Source organism: Coenobita brevimanus, chromosome 103, assembly GCF_032717465.1.
Source record: "Coenobita brevimanus isolate Jiangsu-jjx chromosome 103, ASM3271746v2, whole genome shotgun sequence".
Classification (NCBI taxonomy): domain Eukaryota; kingdom Metazoa; phylum Arthropoda; class Malacostraca; order Decapoda; family Coenobitidae; genus Coenobita; species Coenobita brevimanus.
In genome coordinates, this window is record NC_137056.1 from 36,930,930 (window position 1) to 36,945,934 (window position 15,005).

The window sequence follows — 15,005 nt, forward strand, 5'->3', positions numbered from 1 at the left end:
TATCCAACCTTAGGCTCTTAAAAAAATAAATAGCTAACCTGTGGAGCTAGGATACTAATCCCCCTCAAAGTAGGCCCCTTCTAACTTGATATATGTAGCCTAGCATTCTTTCCACTGCCTGAAACGTTTTTCAAAGTCAGTTTTCGGTATCTCCTTCAGGTGCTTCGTCACATTTGTCATGATCTCTTCTCTCGTCTCAAAATTAGAACCCTTCAACAGAGTTTTGAGCTTGAGTAATGACCAAAAGTTGTACAGAGCCATCTCTGGTGAGACTGGAACCTGCCAGACCTGCTCAATATTGTGCTTGGCCAAAAATTCTTAAATTAGTTGAGAAGAATGGGCAGAAGCATTGTCATGGTGCAGCTTCCAACTTGCCGCTTTCCAAAAGTCTGGTCTCTTCCACCAAACTGCGTCACAAAGACGACAGATAACATCAAGGTGGTAGCATTTGATGACAGTCTGACCTGGTGCATACTTGTGATGCACAACACCAAGGTCGTCAAATAAAGCTGTCAACATGCATTTCACCTTGCTGCAGATCTGTTGTGCTTCTTTTGGCCAAGGTGACCCAGCATGCTTTCACTGGGATGACTGCGCTTTTGGTTTCTAGGTTGTACCTGTATACCCAAGTCTCATCTCCGGTGATAACAGTCTTCATAAGTCTGGATTGTGATTTGCATGCTCCAGCATGCCTTGAGCAACATTCATCTGAGGAGAAATCATGATGAATGTTACGATGCACCTGCAGGAGATACCGATTGTTGTTTGGTTTGCAGGCTGTACCCATAAACCCAGCTTTCATCACTAGTAATGACACTTGAGGGGAAGTTAGGGCCATTTCTGGCCATTCCTTTGAGCTCCGTGCAGACCTCCACACGATGCTGCTTTTGCTCATCAGTCAGGAACCTTGGGACAAACTTGGCAGCGCTTGTCTTATGTCAAGGTCGCCAGGCAAAATGCATTGGCAAGTTTCAAATGATAGGCTAACAATGTCACAGACACTGTGGATTGTCCCTCTGCAACCTTTGAGGATGGTTGCACGAATTTGGCCACATTGTCAGAAGCTGAACTGGTAGAAGGGCTACCAGAATGTGCACTGTCATCTGCTGACATTCATCCATTTTAAAATGCTTAAACCAGTCATAGGTTTGTGTAACCCCCAAAGCATTGTCAACAAATTCTTGTTTTGACATTCTGTTAGTTTCTGCCTCATTCTTCCTGAGTTTCACACACAAATTAATGCACACATTGCTCTTTCACATTCTCCATTTTTGAGATAAAAAAATTTGCAAACTAAGCCAAACACAACAATGAAAAAACACATACTGTACTTGCAGCAAATGCATCCACCCTGCACAATGCCACTTGACACACTAACAAACAAAGGGTACATGCACTGCCATCAAGCATCCACACACTGGGAACTTTTGGGCTGTACCTCATACACCACAAATGAAAGAAAAAGGATGAAGAGCATTTCTAGTTCACCAAGAAGAAGGCACAAGCAGCAACCTACTACTCACAGCTGCCTGCCTGGATTGATGGACTCCCGGTCGATGATGTTGTCATACTCTGTGCGTACAAAGTCCAGGCAGCCATTGTCACCAAATGCTCCCCACTCTGTGTTGATGACCACCTACGGACATATATACATACAATATCAGAATAAGTCCTCACTGATGTATTCATTACTGTACCATACAGTATTTGGGCTGGAATGATGAATGGATATATCCAATATATAAAGCTGAAAAATTCTCTTTACAGTAAGTATATCCAGTATCAGCATAGTTTTGGAGCAAACAGTATTATTTTTCACCTACAGGAAACTATACTATGCCCTGAATCAAGTTAATTTATGTAAGAGATATGCTACGAACTGTGTCCCAGAATCTGGAGGTATTGTTTATACATACCCCTTTGATCTCTTCATGAGAATGATCCTTTGGTAGGCAGGAATAAAAAAAAAGTGGATGAATATGTGCTTAGGTCTATCTATTTATTTATCTCACTGATGCCTTGACAGCAGAATCTTACTGCTGGTCTGTCCTTACACAACACACTCTGTCAACCACTCTTCTTTCACTACCTAGGAAGGAAGCTTGAAGGATTACAGGGATAAAAGGTAAATATCTCAGCTTAACCGGACAGCATTTTTCAAGTCAAAAGTATGTGCTTCAACACTAAAGGACAGAATTTAAATTTTGAATAATTCTGAATGATGATGTAGTGATAATCAGAACTGGAACAGAAAGTGAAACAGTACCTGTAATGGATCCTCCATATCACCATCCCAGAGTTCGACCTTCTCAAGTTTTTCCATGTAGCAGGCATTGGTGCCAGTGCCCACAATGAGACCAATGCGACAATTGTGGTTCTTCCAGGCACACGACATCAAGGTACCAGTTGTGTCATTCAGTACGGCACAGATCTTAATTTTCACATCCTGTGGATATTCATGAATTATTTTACTCAGATGCTTACTGTTCTATACTTAGCATACTGACTAGTTCAATCACTGCTTTGGGTCCCCATCAAAAACAGATACTGTACTGAACTGTACTGGGAATTAAAAACAAACATGACTGAGGATCTCCTAGCATTAGACCTCAAACATAGTGCTACCCAGTTTACCTTTATCCTCTCTATTACTTATAGTTTTAATTACATTTCACTTCTAGGTACAGTACTCCATATGTACCTACATACTATGAAAATATGCACCATGATTAATTTCTTTTTAAAGCAATATCACTGAGGTGAACTTAGTCACAATGAACATACACTTATATATTGATCCTAGTCATGGTTATTAAGTAAATACTGGTATGAATATTTTTCATATTGAAGGTCATGTGTGCCAACTGAGAGAGTACTGCAGTATTACCTTAAAAACTACTGACAATCCTAGGCTTTCAACGTGCACTGGTGTGTGTGGATGGTTTAAATTTTACTGTACGGCTATTGTTTTCATTATATCAGACTGCCAGAATTACAGACTCTGCAAAAGGAACTGGCCGCTCTGCCTCAAAATACAATGGACAGGAGCAGCCTGTATCATTTGTGATAGCTACATGCCACAGTATCAGCTTCATGTCTGTCTGGTGACATCTGGCAATATCTCTAGGCTTACTTAAAGCCGTCCACGACTGAAGCTCCCGAGCCAAATCACTGAGTGCCTAGTGGGCCAATTTTGGTAAGCAGAACTGGCGCTGTGGGATGAACCAAATGTCGAGTTAAGGGGCCTGAATGTGCTTAAGCCTAATTCAGTTCCCACCTACTGAGGTATGCGGTAGTAATGCAGATTTCATTCCTAGCCAGAACCCTTGGATATTGCTTCCCGCTGTATAAGACGTTACTGTGTGCACTTTAGTGATTAGATACGGGTACAAATGATTAAACTAATGAGAAAAAGGCTCATAGTCTCAGCTGGATGCAGGAGAACATCCCTACCAAAGAAACGGCTCAACAAACCTGACAGTTGGAACAGTAGGTGACACGAGTGACAGCCAGTGACTGTGACCTCCCACCAAATGATGTCCCGCCAAAAAAACTTCTTCCAGGCCAATAGTGCAAGACAACAAAGGCTACAGACAATCTCTTAAGGTGTGAGGTGCTAAATCTCTTGATATTACAGCTGCAACACTCAAAGTCAATCATCCTGAGTTCCTACAAGGTGTCTCTATCTGCACCATCAAATACCAGCTGCAGGAGGACCAGAACCTGCCATCACAATGGCCAGCCATGAAACCTCTTCTGACCAAACAAATGAACCAGAAATGGCTTGACTTTGCAAGGAAATACAAAAATTGAACCTCAGATGACTGAAGGAAGGCGATGTTCTCTGATGAGCACCTTTAAGTGTTTTGTCCTCATATTTGGTGGGTAAGAAGGGCTCGCAATGTCAGTTGCTATGACCCCCAATACACACACAAGACTGTCAAGCACAATGATAGCATAATGGTGCGGGGTTGCTTTTGAGGGAAAATAGGCAAGGGAGGCCTCTTCTTCCTTCCTAAAAACAACATTGAATGCTGACCAGTATATGCAGGTGCTGAATGACCATCTCCTGCAATTTTATGACATTCATGGTTGCACACGTTTTATGCAGGCCTCTGCCCCACATCACAAGGCAAAAAGAGTTATGAAATTCCTCTCATATTATGACACCAAGGTGCTGGATTGGTCAGGTAACTTTCCAGATTTGAATCTCATCAAAAATGCATGGAATTAAGTGATGAACAAGGTTATAACATGCAACACCACGTCTGTGCCTCGCCTTATGGGTGAGATTTACAACATGTGGGTCATGAAGATGGATGTAGAATGCGTCCAAGATACAGCATACAGCTCGCCCAACTGTCTCCAGTTTGTAACTATGGCAAGGGCAACATGACCAAGTATTAGGATACAATTACAGTATAATGCAAAGTTTTTTCTGTATTATTAATATAAAAATATTCCCTGGAGTGTGATTTTTGTTTACATTTTGCCCTATGCGGTCAGCTGCCTTTGCAGAGTCTGTAGTTTCAGTCATATACAAACTGTTTGAACAGTTCCTTGTTGAAGAGTACCAGTACTGTAAATCATTAAAGTATACAGTATATAACATACAAATCATCATAGTAGCCCTGTCACCTGCTGTTACATGATGCATGAAAAACTACATGTAAAGCATAACTCTTTTATCTCCTTTGGAACATAAACTGAGAGATTTTAGTTCCATTTTACTCCTCGTAGAGTCACTGAAGTGCTGTACAGTACAAGACTGCTGGCAATATAAATACAGTAGTTGGCTTTGGGATCAACATAAGTGCTTGTACAAGGAGGAAATTCATAATTCTGATCCTGCTTATAGGACATACATTAAGGAACTTATTCTTGCTGGCTCATAAGGTTTTCTTTGGACGGTAACCATACAACCAGTCAATAGGGTGAAGTGGACTCTACTATACTGTCCCTGTTAAGTGGGTGGCTATATGCAAATGTGGGGTCCATCCATGAACAAAGCTCCACACTCCTCCCCACGCCTCGCTGTGGAGAGATGCTGTCTTCTGCAAGGGAACATCGGTTCACTGCACAGGATGGTGGTTGTTTGTCTGTGGCTGGTGGGTCTGCTTAGCCAGACGGACCAGGGTTACTAAACAACAAAATCCATCCATTCAACATCTAATCCTATGCCGCCCCATGAGGAGCATAGGAGCCAGGGGCTGGGCAAATTGGTCCTCACATTTAAGATGTGACAAGCCTCACTCATCCCTGAGTGGCATTATGTGAGCAATAAACCCCAACCACCCCTTGGATATAAACCTACACTGGCTCAATCCGATCGGAGCGCCTTAATTACCCACTAAACCACCGGGCATCATCTATCTATCTATCTACTGCCAGACGCCTCAATCCCGTTCGGGGTGGCCACAAATAAATCGCCTCCACGTCGCTCTGTCCCCTGCCATTTCACTGCCCCGCTCCCGACTCACACCCCCCTCTCTCATATACCTCTCCACCCCATCCCTCCATCTCATCCTCAGCCTCCCCCTCCCTCTCCCCCCCTCCACCTCACTCACATACACTCTCTTCGTCAGTCTTTCACCCTCCATCCTCTCCACATGGCCAAACCACCTCAGTGTATTCCTCCTAACGCTTCCTATCATATCCACATCCACACCACAACGCTCCTTTATATCCTCATTTGTCAGCCTGTCTCTCCATGTGACTCCACAGGCTTCTCATAAATAACTCATTTCCACTGCTCTCACTCTTGACTTGTGTCCTTCCAGCAATGTCCAAGCTTCACTACCATATGTTAGAGTTGGTATCACAATACTGTCATGTACGGTAGTAATTTTTTCACTTCCATGCTCACTTCCCTGCTTCTTATCACTGCTTTCAAGGAACCAGCAACCTTTCTTTCGTGCTGTACCCTTTCAAGTACTTCACCCTCCAAACCTCCATCCTTACTCATCACACTACCCAAGTACTTAAACGTACAGTACTCACATTTTCCAATTCCTCACCATCCAATCTCGCTGTACATTCACTGACTTCACCTCTCTCAAAGACCATCACTTTACTCTTCCCTACATTCACCTTTAGATTCCGTTTCTTACACACTCTCCCAAACTCATCCACCAAGCCTTGCAGCTCTCCTTCATCTTCACTCAACAACACAGTATCATCTGCAAACAACAGTACAGGGAGTTTCTAAACACTACCCTCTCTCACCAGGGCCACTCCAACATCCACTACCCTACCTTGTACCTCTTTTATTACCCCATCCATGTACAGATTGAACAACCATGGAGACATGACACATCCCTGTTTCAACCCAACCTTCAAAGAGAAAAATTCACTCAGTTCACCATCCACACGCACTGCAGCCTTAGCACCATCATACATACTCTTCACAGCATTCAACAACTTCCCATCTACTCCATATATTCTTAATACTTTCCACAATCCTTGTCTATCCACCCTGTCATATGCTTTCTCCAAATCCATGAAAGCCGCATACAACTTCTTTCCCTTCTCTAGAAACTTTTCCACTAAAGATCTAAGAATGAATATCTGATCTACACAACCTCTTCCCTTCCTAAAGCCTCCCTGTTCTTCTCCAACTAATTCCTCGGTTCCTTCTCTAACTCTGTCAATAAGTATCCTACCATACACTTTTCATATTATACAAAGAAGAGAGATGCCTCTATGATTACCACACACTTCTTTTTCCCCTCTTCCTTTGTACAAGGGAATAATTATACCTGACTTCCAATCCTCCGGGACTCTACCTTCCTCCCAGGCCAATCTGCACATTTTCCACATCCATTCTACTACTATCTCTCCCCCATACTTCAGCATTTTACCACACACTCCATCAATTCCTGGGGCTTTCCCTAATTTAACTTTCTTCATTGCTTCCACAACTTCTATCCTACTGATTTCCTCCTGTCTTCTCACCTCCCTCCTTCTCCCAGCCATTCCCCAGCCACTTATACTCGCATTACTTCCATCCTCTATGTTCAACAATTCCTTAAAGTGTTCTCTCCATCTGCTCACTTTTTCTCCCTTCTCCGCTAGTAATCTAGCATATTTATCTTTCACTACCCTGCTAACTTCACTTCCACCCTGTCTTACTCTTTTCACCTCTTCCAGAACAGTTTCTTACAGTCCCTCCACTTTGCACTCAAGTTCCTTCCAAATTCCTCATCCACTCTCTTCTTACTCTCTCTTACTAATCTTTTCACCTCTCTCTTCCTTTCTACATATAACTCTCTCTTCTGCCTCTCAACTTCTTCCATGCCCCTATTTCTCATCCATTCATTGTATGCTTGCTTCTTTTGTGCCACAGCCTGTCTCACCTCTTCATTCCACCATGCTGTTCCTTGCACACCCCTCCGGCTTCTCTTCATCCCACACACCACATCACATGCTGCACATATTTCTTTTGTAAATATCCTCCACGCACCTTCCACGTCCCCCATCTGCTCCAATTCATATTTGCCCAATCGTTCCTCCACTTCTCTCTTATACTCTGCCTTATTCTCATCCTCTTGTAACCTTTCCACTCTCCTTACAAATACTCCTTCTTCCCGTCCTTCCCTTCTTCTATTGCTCCATTCTAATTGGACCTTGATTCTGGCCACCACCATGTAGTGGTCAGAAAGTCCACTCCCCCAACCTCTATAAGCTCTTGCATCCATTACACATAATTGGTTATATGGTTACCACCCAGGTGGTAAATGGTTTCCTGGTGTACAGGAAACCATATGGCTTGTCGCTCAGTGTAAAGTCACCCATAGGCAGAAGGAAGAGGAAAAAGTGAAGGAAAGAGAGACAGAAGGAGTGTAAAGTCACCCATTGGCAGAAGGAAGAGGAAAGCATGAAGGAAAGAAAGATAGAAGAGGATGGAAGGAAGAGAGGAAAGGGCAGACACCCAAGGCAGCACTAAATCAAGTGAGTGGATGTTGAGAGCCCCCACCTACCCTTAAACATTATGCCAACAGCATCTGGTGTTCCCAGCCAGTCACCCATTTCAATACTAACTATACCCAACGTTGCTTAACTCTGCTGATCGGACGAGGAGTGATGCACTCAACAAGGTATGGCCGTTCAATGACAACAAATACAGTAATAACAAAAGCACCTCTTCCTTAGTCACTTGCTGTGCCTACTGCACTTTGCTATTCTCTTGAATGATAGGCATTATTCTAATTCAAAATATTCATAAATAACATACAAAAGACTAGTAATGCAGCAATAAGCTGCTTGAGAAAACATGCTAGAAAGTCTCTTTAGCTGACACGAAAAGTCCCTCAGTGGCTAAAAATTTATCTCCAAACCTTCAATGACAATCAAAATATCTGAACCCTGTCCCCATCCCTATTCCTTGTGCACTGATGAAAAGGCACACTGTAGCCTCTTCTAAATAAACTCTGACATAATTATACAGTAACAGAAATATAGTACCTGTATACAGTATACATCAAAATATAAACAACAGTAAAATACAGTACAGAGTACCAAAAATTGTTCTTACTGACCCCACGCCTTGCAATGGCTTGTTTAAGGAGGTCAACAACATCACGTCCTTCTACCCCCTCACACTTGAAGCCCTTAGTCCAACGTGCCAGCCGGGCCTTTGTCAGACCTTCTTGCTTGCAGGGGAAGCTGAATGTGAATCCTAGTGGCAGCAGCTCATGACCCATGTCACGTTCCTTAATAAAGCTGGCCAGACACTCAGCAATGTGATCAAACAACTGCCAAAGAGATAAAATTATATTACTGTACACCAATTTAAGATGCTACCAACATTATGATATTAAATATCAATACAGTTCTGTAACGACCATATACTGCAGATAATCTTCCTTCATTATACATTTAAACTTAATTTACAGCACAAATGTTATGAATGCTGATGACTAATATGAAGTCTATACATTTCTGGTAGTACTGTAAATTCTCAAGTTGACAGACTTGACAGCAGTAGTTTAAGCACAGCTCATGTGGAAAAAAAATTTACAACAAGAACTTTTATCTTAATGCGCTTAATTCTTTCCAGTTCCACAAACATAATTTTTGGTAAGTCAGGGACTTTTTTTTATCAGAAAACCTCCAGTTTATCAGACGATCCTAGTATAACAAACACAGAACTGTATCACTTAAGATCCACCAACTACTGTGTCACCATCCAAGAGCCACACTATTATGATGAGTATAGTACATTGATGAATATAGTGTTGAAAGTATGAAATTGTATATGTACAACTCTACAGCAAAATACAACTCATCATTAGAATGAAACAAATATTGCATCCTACACCTAAGGGCCCATTTGTCAGCAACAGAGGAATAAAAACAGTAAGAATCAGCACAAAGTTACGTCTTCAAGATGTAACTGCCAGACCCAGGCTACAGTTGTATATTTTGAAAGGCACTGTTCCATGCTTGTATGGGTCAGCCTAAAAGTTCACATGATATTGGCTGGTCAAGTAAGATTCTAGACCAAAAACAGAAAGAGCAGCTGCAGCATTAAATTTGCTAAATCCTTTTCACCAACACTGAAAATAGTGAAGTCTGTCATGTTTACCGAACCTGAGAAAAGCAAAGTCTGGTTTACTGTACTGTATTGTATTGTAATCTATATATTGTAATGGCAAACATTATATTTCTCTAGTGTGAAGCACATGCTCAAATTTCAGACACAGGTTATACAATGCAATAAAAATATTTTTTTTATCAACATGAAAAGTAGGCTATTCACTTTCACCCTCTATGCCAGAGCTTGACTCACCACAACTGCAGCTTCCAAACATTCTTCCTCAACTTCAGTTAACTGTGTCCTTTCCAGTCTGTTAGGTTCCACTACTTCTTTTCTGTCACCCATTAATCAAAATGGCCTCAGGGATTCCTCTTAATCTGAGTAAAACTGTTTGCCATTAGCCATGAAAATATTAAAAAGATGTCCTTAAGATAAAGAGTTGATGGAGAGTGTTTCTAACCCCCTTCAGCCTGATGAGCTCCTCCTGAGTTGAATAACACCGTCAGACATTAGCCACGGTAACACCAAGAAGACATAAGCTACTCGTAAGGACGGAGTCATAATTACAGAAATTTCATTTGGCCACCACACAATCACTCTCTAAGTTATCATACATTCCATACGGTTATTTCCTAACCTAATCCCACCTTACTCTTCCTTCCATCTAATACTGTTCCTACGAGTCACTTACCCCGTCTCCTGGTCCAACCATAATGGGTTGTGGGACAGCATAGATGCGGCTGTCCATGGTACATCGATCACCTAACTCAATGAGCAGCACACGGAAGTTGGTCCCACCAAGATCCAGGGCCAGGAACCTTCCTTTCTCTGTGGATTATATACAAACCATCTCAGTATAATGAAAGTGCTTGGCAGATTTGGGCTACTTTTAAAATTTTGTGAGTACATGGTAAGTTCATGAAAGGTGTTAAAATGAATGGCAGATATAAAATGTGACAGTGAGAAGGTAGATGTACATTGAGAGTGATATGGGAGACATTACAGGAGGGGACTATGTGAAGTGTATGCAGCTTGATGTGGAATATCTGGAATAAAAAACTAGTTGAGGGTGCTGACGTAAGAATAGCCAGTGATGTTATGTCAAGATGGAGGAAGGGGAGCTTGAGCCAATATTGGTTTCATTTCATTTATAAAGGCTCCAATATGCTTGATAAGTTGGACTTAGTCACCTAATAGCAGCTCTCCACGCTGCTTAATCCATGGCAGTCTCTTTTTTCAATCCCTTGTCCCTGAGGTCACACTCAACAACCTCATCCCAGGTCTTTTTTGGTTTGCCTCTTGCGGTCCTACCCTCAACATTCATGTCTCTCACCTTCCACACCCATTTGTCAACTTCCATCCCCTCAACATGCCCAAACCACCTCAATGTAGACCTCCTTATCACAACATTAATACATTGAAATCCCATCTTTCCTCTCAACTCTTTAATTGCAGTCCTAAATCTCAAAGTCCTCTCATTCAAAGATGCACTACACATCCATCTAATCACTTTCATTTCTGTTTGCTTGAGTCTACGAATATCCTCTTCCCTTACTACCCAGGTCTCGCTACTGTGCAGCATTACACTCCTAACACGTACAGCAATGCAGTGACTCCTTAACATGGAGGGAGAGCCCCCTTAATGTCAGGAGAGGCAAGAGCTTCCTGTACTTCCTCCAACCACTCCTTATCTTAGCCACAGAGCTGGCTCCAGTGTGAAGTATGATAAACAGCTTAACTGTATACTGTGTGAACAGTCTTGAACTAAATCACAATGTGTGTGTGTGTGTGTGTGTGTGTGTGTGTGTGTAATTTTTTTATTCACCGGGTCGGTCAGGATCACTTGATGGTCGTGATCGTCAGCTTTTACCCTCCCGGAAGGGAGCTGAGAGCTCATATAGTCCGATCTAACGGCAAGGCTGTGACCTTCACACACACACATCCGTCCCCTTCCTCAAGGGGGACAGTAACCACCCACTTCATCAGTGAAACTTTTCGCAACCTGAGCGAGGTGCGAACTCCCATCTATCAGTTGGCAAGCGAGAACGTTACCACTGCACCAGCAAGTGAGTGTGTGTGTGTGTGTGTGTGTGTGTGTGTGTGTGTGTGTGTGTGTGTGTGTGTGTGTGTGTGTGTGTGTGTAGAAACTACAGTAGTTCTGCAACCAGATACAGACACAGTATATTATAAACCTTCAGAAAACAGCTTGCAATCGCTTACTGACCCTTGCCATTGGGCAGCTCCCTAACATAGGTGGGAAAGCATTTAATGGTGGCCTCAGGATTGGACTCCTTGGCCAGGCCCCTGTTGAGCTCCTCCTGTAGACAGGCACACACCTCATGCAGAGCTTCCTGGCTCAGAACCAGTTCCTGGCATATCTCCTTGATCTGCAAAGACACACAAAGCAGTCAGGTCTGTGCACTGAAGTACTGATGTATTATGGATAAAGCATATTCACAAAATTATTTTTAGATGGGCACATAGGAGAGTGCATACCTCTGTCAAACTGAGTAATTTATATTTTCTTAAACAGCTGAAACCCTCATCGTGTTCTTGTACAGTCAATCCTTGAGTAATGCACGGATGAATAATGTGTTTTTGTTCTGACATGGTCAGCATAATGCAACAGATCTTAACAAGAGGAAAATCTCAATTATGCAACAAGTGTCAGCTGGCCTGGTGAAACAATTTGAACGTCGCGCGCAGTAACGTCACCTACCAGACTCCCCATGATTGGACAGCTTACATCGCTGATGAGGAGTCAACTCCGTTGTTTCAGCCCTGGACATTGAAGGATTTGACTTAGATGTTGAAGAAGGAAGTGCAAGTGCAGCATCTCAACAATGACAACAACAACACTGGGGGTGGGGAGAGAGTGCCACGGAGCTATGCATCAACATGCGAGTATTCAGCCTAACTTTTGTTTTTGTTAATGCTATTTTAATACCATTCATGTTCTCAATTACAATAGTTATATCTCAGTGTTTTACCTGATGGTGGCTATAAGTTGGGGGTAACTTATGTGAAGTAGGGTAGTAAGAAGGGGTAAAAGTGAGAACTGGAAGGTCGCCAGAACACACTACCATTTTATATGAAAATACAATAATACCTCAATATATGATACCCCTAGATGCGATACCCTGGCTTAATGATGGGGGTAGAAATACCACAATACCCCTCCTAATGATGACCAAACCCCATTTTAACGATGGGTTTTGATTTTTTAAAACCAGTTTTGATGATAGAGTAAAACTGTGTGTTTAGGTTGATTTATAAACTGTTTTTAGACTTAGATGTGTTTTAGCTACAGGTGAGGTGAACATTAACATTTTGGGGTACAGTTTACAAAGCTTGATGTTTTCTAGACTTGTATTTGATGATTTTCAGATTTTATTTGTTGGTTTTAGTGAGTTATTTACAGGTGTTAGGCTTAGGTTAGCTTCCTTGACAGCTGTTATGCCATTTAGATTGGCGTTAAACTTGTTTTGGGGCTCATTTGGGTGGATTTTGGGCATGGTTTGAGGGGAAACCCAAGGCTGGTAAACACTCCACATTACTTTACATGTTAAAAGTACCCTGATATACGATACCGCGCCTAACGATGGGGTTTTACCTAACCAATTACATCGTTAAACCGGGATATGCCTGTATATTGTTTGGGTAATGCGTGTTTGAATAGCATGACCCTTTTCCAGTCTCTATTGCTCGCGTTACTCAATCATTGACTGTGCTACTGTATATTTTTCCTTATACTGTACTTTCATTAATAATTCCATCCTTGGGTCAAAAGGAACATCTTCACAGTTCATTATGATCACATTAGATTTTTGTAACATGACCTCTGTGTATTCTGCCTAACTACTACTACAACTATTGTTCTTTTGGATCCAGGTTCATCTGGATGAGAAAGTAGTAGACCGCAGGCTGATGTTGCTCTTCTGCAGCCCAACAATCCCTTTTTGGTGGCTATGAAGGAATGTTTCTATAAAAGGGCAGTGCAGCCACCTGGTTATATTGGTGCCATCACAGGAAGATGCCCCTCTCCACCACCACTACTACTACTACTACTAATTGTATAGCTTACTGCTGATAGTGAAATGCAGTAGGCCCTCATTTTACGTGGGTGCAATTTGCGCAAAACACGTTTTGCATGACACTATCAACCATGACCCAAATCCATTAAGTGCGATAAAATCCCCATGCCTATGCTTGCTGACCATTTACAAAAGTCGGGTACAGTGTGAAATGTAATAATTAGTACAGAACTGTCTTTTACTAGCTGTCATATGCGAAGTATATTCTGTAACGGGAAATGGTAAATTTCAATTAGCGAAGTAGGTGGTGCTGTTTACCAACCACACACTTGCAAGTGCTACATTTGCCAGTTTCTTCTTGCCAAGGAAACATTTACAACACTGGGTGGTAACCACATAACCTCATTACTGCCTGGTGGTCTAGTGGGCTCAGGCACTTCAACCAGACGAGTCCCATAACAGTTTACATCACAGGTATGGTTAGTATTTATTGCTCAAGTACTGCCCCTCCGGGATAATCTTTGTCTTAAATATTGGGACAACTTATGTAGCCTTGCCCCGGAATCCTATGATTCTTATTAGGCAATAAAGAACTGTGTACAATGTTACAACTTACAAGGTACAGCTGTTAATTATTTACCAGACAGGCGCAGCCTTCCCACATCTTTTGAAAATAGCCTTTCACAGGTTACTTGTTATTATTCCTGGATTACCAGAGCTGTGAGCATTTTTATGAACTTGCCTCTGAACGAGGCAAACTAGCCATTAACCACCAGTGTGGCTTTTTTTTTTTTTTTTTGTGCGAACAGCAGGTGGTATGGAAAGTTTCTGACCTTGAAACTTACAATTAACCGTCTCTCAAAGCAAAGCTTTGTCATAGAAGGAACAGGAAATAGGGAAAGTTGCATGCCGACCATATTTAACGTTCCTAACACGCATTTGTAAATTTGAAAGCTGGCTGTCAAACGTAAGTGACGTTTGATTGGATCAGGCTTGATTTGGTTAGGTTAGGTTTGGTTAAACCATTAAGTTTCCCATGCTTTGACACGGGATACATTGCCGAGTCCAGTCGGAGCGATGTTGGTAAACTACGCGGCCAGTTGGAAAGATCGTCGGTAAACATTGTCATAGGCAACCTAGCCGCTTCTTAAACTACCCAAAAGTAGGTATATTTTGTCGTTTTCCAATAACTTCTTGCAGTCACAGGTCAACAGTTAACTATCTGTGTTGCATATGTACCAAAACTACTTACATTCAGATCATGAGTTTGTTATAGGTGGAATCGCCGCGCCCGTTTGGTAAAGAATTACCGCGGTACTGTATTTTATTTCATAATAATTCTACTGTCCTCAGATTAGTTTCTCTGATCATTGTACGCTTAAGAGGTCATCATCCTCTGGAAATTTCCATTTATAAAAGTGGATCCTCAAACT

General features: G+C 42.0%; 1 protein-coding gene across 2 annotated transcripts in view; it reads right to left on the reverse strand.

Annotated features, from left to right (window-relative positions):
* Nucleotides 1-15,005, reverse strand: part of Hex-A (Hexokinase A) — a 69,954-nt gene that overhangs the window by 6,882 nt on the left and 48,067 nt on the right. Inside the window, exons 2-7 of one of the 2 annotated variants that reach the window (XM_080284916.1) lie at nucleotides 11,763-11,925; nucleotides 10,230-10,366; nucleotides 8,538-8,753; nucleotides 2,267-2,446; nucleotides 1,917-1,943; nucleotides 1,524-1,636 (exon numbers count right to left, since the gene is read on the reverse strand). In XM_080284916.1, the coding sequence (XP_080141042.1) occupies nucleotides 1,524-1,636; nucleotides 1,917-1,943; nucleotides 2,267-2,446; nucleotides 8,538-8,753; nucleotides 10,230-10,366; nucleotides 11,763-11,925 (836 nt within the window). The remainder of the gene's footprint in view (nucleotides 1-1,523; nucleotides 1,637-1,916; nucleotides 1,944-2,266; nucleotides 2,447-8,537; nucleotides 8,754-10,229; nucleotides 10,367-11,762; nucleotides 11,926-15,005) is intronic. The other variant, XM_080284917.1, reaches the window with a different exon arrangement.